General features: G+C 37.0%; 1 protein-coding gene across 3 annotated transcripts in view; it reads right to left on the bottom strand.

The window, feature by feature from the left end:
• Positions 1–450: 450 nt before the first annotated feature.
• The window catches only part of WDR70 (WD repeat domain 70), a 307,123-nt gene continuing 298,609 nt past the window's right edge, over positions 451–8,964 (bottom strand). For all 3 annotated transcript variants that reach the window (XM_029216477.1, XM_029216478.1, XM_029216479.1), the window contains one exon: positions 451–630. In XM_029216477.1, the coding sequence (XP_029072310.1) occupies positions 543–630 (88 nt within the window). In that variant the 3' untranslated portion in view covers positions 451–542. The remainder of the gene's footprint in view (positions 631–8,964) is intronic.

Genomic DNA, 8,964 nt, shown 5'->3' with positions numbered 1-8,964 from the left:
GTCTGACTTCAAAGCCTGCTTCCTAAGTCCTAATCACTGCTTTCTGATGTTGAAAGATAATCAGATACACATTCTTTCCTAGTATGGCAATACTTTTAGTTTGAACTCAGCCTAATTATTTAGTCATGTAAACAACTGCTGTGAAATTATACAGAGATATTAAACGTTTTGATGTCCGTTTCCATATTGTGCTCCTAGAATTGCTCAAGACAGACAAACATCTCAATGTACCTTCCCCTCCCCCAAGGTTATAACAATCTGTACAAGACCAATCACTGTTGAATAAAGTTTCCAAATACCTAAAGTACTTGGTAATAAGCTAAGAATCAGTTTCTTATTTACTTACAATACGGTTTAATAGTTGTAGGTAAGAAAATGTAAGCACAATTTTACTGAAGAGTAGCTACCAATCTTTTGAATGGTTCAATAATACAAAGGACAAAAACCTGATCATAAAAATGTCTTTTTATTTCATTAAAAAAAAAACCCAAACCTGTTCAATATCCCTCCCCCTCATGCAAACAGCTCTCACATGAGATTCTTCAAATTTTACGTTTTTTCCATTCCGGCTCATTCTTTGCTTCCTCATCATCAGATTCAACTTGGGCAAACATGGTTTTGGGCTGAGTCCTAAAAGAAAGTTAGAGAGGAGAGGAAAAATTTAGTCAGCAAGTGTGCATTAGACTTTGCTACTTTCAACAAGTGGAAGCACATTTGGGGAATCAATTATATCTCAATTAGTAGATAAGCATTAAACTTCTGGCAAAGAAAAGGATAATGGAAATTTAATTATGTTCAGATTCTTTTAAAGGTTCTTCCTTCTGTGGCAGACTATGTATGTTGTCCTTTCCTTCAATAAAATGAAAATGTTATCAAAGTCAGTGGAAACTCATACATCCATTAGCCACCCTCAGTTTAACCAGTACTGCTCGGGGGAGCCAAACTATAGTCACCAAGCAAGAATCTACACAGTCTTTATTTATAACTCCCTGGGCTGTTCCTAGACTTAAGTACAGCAGTCCAAGTACACGTGATTATGGTGCACACAAACAGGAGAATCTGAGTCAACAGTTTTCTTATTTAATGAGTTTAAAATAATAGATAACATATATAGTAATTTGAGCCTGGCAGCAAAAATAAAAAACAAAACAAATGAACATTCCTTCTACCAAACACCCAGATCAGTGCACGGAAATGACAAGCATTTTAGGACATATCACTGCGTATCACTGCTGTAATACTGGCACACGGTACATCAAGCAATCTTTGCATTAGGACCTGCTGTGTTTTGTAAACATACCTGGTTCAATGACACTCCTTTTTACATCGTTCACACAGAAAATAATTGCAAGAAAATATCAAATGGTCATAATTTTTGCCCCTCATAATTTATGCCCCTTTCAGTCATGCTACTGCTGATTTCCTTTTAAAAGCAGCTCTACTGCATTATGAGGAAACATTAAAGCATGGTATCTGAAGATGAAATACTTTAGCTTACATCATCATTTAGAATTCAATTCATAATAGTAAGGTAATTGCAGAATGGTAAAAATAATGTCAATAATTCCTTTTATTTGGCAAGTGAAACAGGGTTAAAACCTTATATTACTAAACAGGTGGTTGCCGGAGGGGAGGTATAGGGAGGAGAGAAATAGGTGAGGGAGATAAACAGGTACAAACTTACAGTTACAAAATAAATGAGACACTGGTGTGAAATGTATGGAGTGGAGAATAGGGTTGATAATTATGTAATATCTTTGTATGATGATAGATAGTAACTAGACTTATCATGATGCTCACTGTGAAATGTATAGAAATATCAAATCTCTATGTTGTGTACCAGGAACTAACATAGTGTTTTAGGTCAACTGTATTTCAAAACAAACAAACAAACAATTTCATAGAAAAAGAGATCAGATTTGTGGTTATCAGCGGCGGGGATTGAGGGAGGGGGAATTGGAGGAAGGCAGTCAAAAGGTAACAACTACCAGTTAGGAGACAAATAAGTACTAGGGAGGTAATGTACGACATGATAAATATAATTAACCCTGCTTTATGCTATATATGAAAGTTGTTAAGAGTAAATCCTAAGTGTTTTCATCACAAGGGAAAAAACTTCCTGTTTAATTTTGTGTCTGTATGAGATGACGGATGTTCATTAATTAAACTTATTGCGGTCATCATTTCATGATCCATGTAAGTCAAATAATTATGCTGTACACCTTAAACTTATACAGTGCTGTATGTCAATTATATCTCAATAAAACTGGAAGGAAAATTAAAAAACCCTTACATTACTTCTTGCTCTTCCTTTATTATCCTGGGGAAGATGTATAAACCATCCACATTCCACACTGATGTTGTTCTGATGCAAGCCATGTACTAGAATTCCTCATGCATAAGTCAGTCACAATTCCTGTCTCTCCAGTTACCTGCCTAGAGAGCCCAAGCTGTCCCCATACACAATCCAGTTGGTTATATTTCTTGTTGTCACTTCAAGACACTGTTATGACATCTATAAACAAGTCATAGCCCTAACATTTCCAAAACCAGCTGCAGATTTTCATAGGTCATGAGTTGCTGAATTACTAGAAAGCAGGCCACTGGCTTTCTAAGATGCTACAACAAGGCAACTGGTGCTCATGACATATTTCGCCTTCTGGCAAAGATGTCGAGCCCTTGGGTATAGACAAACCTGTACAGGAACAAATTTGTCTGGTTTAAAAAATCCTTTGGAAGCCTGAAGCTGTAAGTAGTCCTTGATCTAAGCCTCAGGCGGGGGATTCATTCCCAGTTTGGCCACTGACTTGCTCTGTCACCTGGAACAGGTGTTTCCCCTCTCAGGGGCTTAGTTTCCTCCTCTACCAAATGTGGAGGTTGAACCTGATTAGTGGGTCCCAAAGGACTAAAGCCCCAGGGTAGATAATGATGAAGTGTGTGTTTTAACATTAATTCAAGTATAATACAAATAGAAAAGTGCATATTTCATAAATGTACTGTTTTCTGGATCTTCACAAACTGGACATGTCATGAAACCAACACCCAGATGAAGAAACAGAGTATGACGAGCACCTCCGAAGTCCCTCATACTCCCTTCCAGTTACTAACCCCAGACCCAGCGTAACCATATCCTGACTTCTGGCCACATAGATCAGCCCCACCTGTGTTTGTCCTGTCTCTGTATGATGCCTAGAGTGTTCACTATTTTGTGCCTGGTTTCTTCCGTTCAGCATCATCCACGGTGCTGTGTGTAATAAGGATGTTTGTAGCCATACATTCCAAAAATTGCAAAAACAAAAACCCCAAAGGCAATACTGTGAATTTTACCGTGAGTTAAAAATGTGTTTAAGTTAAATGACTGTCCTTTATTCTGAGATAATGTTCTTCTACCTATTTTGTAATAAAATGTGTTGGAAGTTTAAAAAAAACAGTCCTTAGAATTAGCTACTTAATTTCTAAGGGAATAAAAATAACATGATCTTCTAAAGATACCTGGCAATGCTTGATAGCTCATCAATGTTAGCTGCAATGAGACTTAAGTACTTAAGAAGTTGCAGTGCTGCTTTTTTTGGATATAAAAAAGGAAACTGAATGACAGGTCACGGGAAGAAAACCTAGAGCTTGAAAAGGCTATTTCATTTATGTAGTCACTTTTTTAAATAATCCACCTACTTCCAGAAGTATTTTTAGTAGGTTGGTGGCTAACATTGAAGGGCACAGAATCAATGGAACTATTTAACAAGGGGCAGAAAGGGAGTAATGACGGCAAAGAGGCATGGGAGAACATTTTGGGGGAACGGAGACATTCTATAATCTTGATTGAAGTGGTGATTACACAGGTGTATACATTTGTCAAGACCTGAAATGGGTGCATTTTGTACTTTATTGTAACTAACTTATAAAGAAAGTCAAAACAAAAAAATGAGTCAAAGGTCAAGAACAAAAAGGTATGTAACTGAGCATAAAACTTAGCACTAAATTTCCTAGAAGCCAAGGCAAAATGAAAAGAAAGAGATTAGTTTTTCAAAGGAGGTAACCTCCCCCGCCCCAAGCACTGAACTCAGCAAAATTCACTGAGAAAATGTTCATACCAGGGTCACTTCGACTGTCACTTTCAATTACCAGACCACACAGTTTCCTTTTCCTCTCCAGGTATTTTAACTTAAGAGATAGCAACTTGTTTGGAAGGTTGAATGGTCTCCTTTGTGAAACTCCATGAATTTATTTTAAATTCCACTTTTGAACTAATAAAAATGTCAGCAAAATAGCCATATTATGTATACACAACATCAAATCATGACACTTAGCTTTCATGTTCCACTTAGCATTCAACAGCCATGCTCCCCTTCCCCAAACTGCCAAAATCAAGGCATAAATCAGTGTCCAAATTTTCCCAGCAATGCTTGCATACCACTTTTCCTTTCATTTCACTGCCCAGGTAGATAATAACTGAGTGTAAGAACTAGGCTCCTTTCAACAAATAATGTTGGGGAAATTGTATATCCATATGCGATGAAACTGGACCCTTACCTTACACTATATACAAAAATTAAATCAGCATGGATCAAAGACCCAAACCTAAGAGAAGAAACTATAAAACTCTTAGAAGAAAACATAGGGGAAAGTTTTATGACATTGGATTTGGCCATGATTTTTTTGACATGACACCAAAAGCACAGGCAACAACAAAAATAGGTAAACTGGACTGCATCAGAATTAAAAACTGTACATCAAAAGACGAAATCAACAGATTAAAGTGGAGAGTGGTTATTTAGTGGGTATAGAATTTCAGTTTTGCAAGATGAAAAGAGTTCTGGAGATTGCACAACAACGTGAATGTATTTAACACCACCGAAATGTACACTTAATAATGGTTAAGATGGTAAATTTTATGTTATGTGTATTTTACCAAAATTAAAAAGACAGAAGAGTAGGCTCCTGAACTTGGGTATAAGGAAGAATGAACCCCCTTCCCGGGACAAAAAAGGGGGCACCTTGGAAAGGGCCTTAGCCTCCAACTTGGGGCCATGCCTAAAGCAGTGCTTCTCAAACCATCTGTGGTGCAAGGCCAGACTTTGTCTTCTAATTTCCCACCACTTGCAGATAAATATTTCTAGAAAAATTAAAAGACTACAAAATACAGATCCAAAATTTTTATTTGATTCGATAAATATATCAAATTGCTATAAAATTTTCTAAGCTTATCTTGTCAGCACTAGCTGGTGGAGCACACTGTGAGTAGCGTCTGCTGGCAGTTCCATGCCTCCCCTTGCTTGGGAAAGAAAGGCTCTGAAAGCAGGGCGCTGAAACCAGACTGTGCAGTAAGAATCTGTCTTCTTAACATAAACTTTTACACATGATGAGCTTCCTCCAACTGCAGGAAAATATTTTTCACATCTAGAGAAGCTGGCCCTGTATGATGCTACTAAAGGCTTGGTGAAGCAATGAAGCCTGAGGTTTCACTCTCACAGGGCCACCCTTTAAGGAGCAGTCTTTCATTCTCAGAGGAGTATGGCATGGGGAGGTGAAGGGAGACGTGGCCCACGGAAGGAAGTTTCCCTCATTCCAATCCATCCTGCCCCCAAAACCAACATTCTTACAGCATAGTTCAGCACCTTCCATAAGAGCTGTATGTTGTCTGCTGAATAAAGACCAGGTTCTTCAAAAAATATTATTTGACTTTAGCACAATGAATATCTCTGTCTAGTCTAGGGAATGCCAGTGTTTTATAGAAGCAAAGTGAGAGAATTACAGCTTTAAAATTTGTAGCTATTCTTTCTTGTCAGCAATTTTTATCTTTAAATTTATTTCCAGCAGTTTTTCTTTTGAGATTTTTTGGAAATCCATATATGAGGAAGACCAAAAAAATAAAAAAATAAAATCAGTTCAGGATTATTTAGGGCGTTTAAAACAGACTTCTTTAGTCACCACTTTTCAAGACAATGAAGAACAGAGATGATTAGGCAAGTTCCAGCAGAGTTAGGAACAGAACCAGGAGACTTCTTCCTTGGGGGTGGCCTAATTTGCCCTTGACATAGAAAACTACTATAAAAATAAATCAACAATGTCAAGCAAGAGCAAAATGACACATACAAAAAGATAAAATGTTTTGAGAGCACTTAAAAGCTGGTCCAGAAATTCCTACTTTTAAAACCAATAGAAAACCAACAAATAAACAACAAAACCCTCTAAGCCCCTTCTAGCCTTGTCACTGGCGACATAAAATGTATTCCTTTCTGGGCTGCTTGAAGAAATGGAATTTATACACTGATCTTAACATAGACTCTTTTGGGTGCTTCCATGAGGAAAAGTAGAACAAACCAAACCAAATGGGCACTGAAGACATGGCAGTAACTCAAGAAATACACATATAAATAAATAATGTGCAAAAAATATATTCTACTGCTTCAAGAAAGCATTTCCATTACCACCCATTCCCTGTCTCCTCCTATTTAAGCAGTTCCTGCGTAATTCTATTACCTCCTTTCTCAAGAGACAGGAAGTTGTCAACTCAAATTTACAACCTCATGGCAGACTTACCTCAGTTGCCCAAAACAAAAGCCTACAAAGGGACTGACCTGAAGAAAAAGAAGATAAGGGGAACATTCCATTAAGCCAAAGCACTGTGTGTGCTCAACAGGCTAAAGGGGATAAGGTAAGCCTCGTTGAGAACCATTAAAGTATCCACCTTATTGAAATCAGCTTTATCCAGACTATTTATTTCATTGATTTACTGTCTACATTTACCCATTTTTCTAAGTGTTAACTGAAAACTTAAACTTACAGAAGGCTGATGTGAAACTTGTATTTTCCAGTTTGATTAACTCACTTGGCAAATAGTAAACATTTTTCACTTGACTATATATGTCATCTTGTTTACTAGAGTTACCAAGAAAAGGAGAGCAGATTAGATAGCAACATAGTTATTTACTGCTAACCATTAAATAAACTAATCAGAGGAGGGCTGATGGGTTTTTTGTTTTAGCTTCAGTAAACTCTGCATTTGCTAATAGTTAATATTTCATGAAGTACATATAAAAGCTTAAGCAAATGTCTTTCTCAAATCTATACATTCTGAATAGCTGATACTTTGTGCTGATTAATTTCCCCCTTGGAACATTTTTCAAACTGAATTCTCAAAGTTATTTGTACAAAGGGAGTCTTTTCCAGCAACTGTGTGTTACAGAAAAACGACAGAAGCCCAACAGAAACAGAGTCCCACCTTCAATGTTTCCATCCAGAGGAATTTTGCATAGAACAGGCAGTAATGAATAAAAATTCCCTCTGTAGTCTTTTCCAAGGGCATTTTTTGGATACAATGTTTGTGTAAGAGATTCAAAGTGTCTTTTCAAAGATTCAAAGGCTGTCCTTTCTCTTCTGACTAAGCTCTAACCTAGGCTTTCTACACTCCTTGAATGCTCAGGCCAGAGAGAAGCCTCAAAATGTCTTTGGCTGCAATGGGAAGTCCACAGGTCAAATTCTTTTTAGTTATGGATATTCTCCTGATATGATTCACTCAAAAAGCATAAAGTGAGCTCCAGGGTAACAGAATGAGTGTGAGGGGAAATCACTTGTAATACTTACTTAATCATCAGTATGTGACTATCAACCACAAGCTTGTTTGGCTCAGAGCCCATTGTTTATTATGAAGGAAAACCTCAAGGCCGAAGTCAATTATAGCCATGACTTGACAATCTGACACACTTGTTAACCCTGTTAGAATGAATACGGCCCAGATGAACTCTGACCCAGTCGTCACAATTGCAGAATTATTAAGATTAAATAAAGGCTTGACCAAAAGATTCCACTTGAAATGGTCCCTTCTTTCTGGTGAAGAGCTAATCAAAGATAATTTTTATTTGTTTATTTATTTACTTACTTATTTTTAATTTTTATTTTATATTGGAGCATAGTTGATTAACAATGTTGTGTTAGTTTCAGGCGTACAGCAAAGTGATTCAGTTATACATAAAAAATATTACGGATGCATAAGAAGATGAGAGGCAACAAGATATTTCTAGATAAAGAATGTTCTATCTTCTTCAGGAAGTGAACACATAATATTTTGGAAAATAGTTAAAAATAGCTAAAAAACATCTCAGACTCATTAAGTAGGACATACTAACTCATTATGCTTGTGTGAGAGTTCAAAGACTGGGTGAGGGTGGAGAAAGGGACATATATGAAACCTGTGGAAACTGGGGGAAAAAAAAAGAAAAAGAGGGAAAAACAAAAGGAACCCTCTAAAATCACCATTAGCTACTTTATCAGTAAGTGGGTAAACAAGTTAGAATGATTAAATCTTTGAAGAGCACACAGGCCTGAGGCAGCCCAGGTAACGTCAAAATGCCCTCTCTAAGCTCACATTTATGAAACATATAACGGTGTGCCACAATTTCTACTCAAACACACATATGAAAGCTGGGCATTAGTGTAACTCTACTCTCTTACTTCATAGATGGCGAAATAGTCTCAGTGAAGGTAAGTGAGTCTCAGGGCAGGAATTAAACCCCAGGACTTCTGATTCTTAGTCTAGCATTCTTCCACTATGCCACACAATAGTCTTTTCGGCTTCACTATTATTCAACTTTTCCAATAACTATTATCAGTTGCATTGTGATGAGACGCAGTACACTGTAGTAGTCAAAAGCAGAAGCTTGACTTTGAAGCCAGACCACCTGTGTTCAAGTCCCAATTCTGCCTCTTGCTATCTGTATGGCTTTGGTCAAGTTAAAAGCCTCAATTTCCTCATACGTAAAACTGGAGCAATAATACCACTTTCCTCATAGGACTGTTGTGAGGCTTAAATGAATAATATATAAAGTTTTTACATTACCATATAAAAGTGTCATTATTACCATATACCTTGCTTTTGGCTATCAGGTGTTCCTCACTTCATATTTTCAAAAGTTGTATGTGGAATATATTTGATCAAATAATTTGCATCTTAAATACAACATAGCA

The sequence above is a fragment of the Monodon monoceros genome, unplaced genomic scaffold (assembly GCF_005190385.1).
Source record: "Monodon monoceros isolate NGI ecotype Baffin Bay Population unplaced genomic scaffold, NGI_Narwhal_1 Super_Scaffold_12, whole genome shotgun sequence".
Lineage (NCBI taxonomy): Eukaryota > Metazoa > Chordata > Mammalia > Artiodactyla > Monodontidae > Monodon > Monodon monoceros.
The sequence above is the reverse complement of the archived record's forward strand: the minus strand, read 5'-3'. Positions and strand labels throughout refer to the sequence as shown.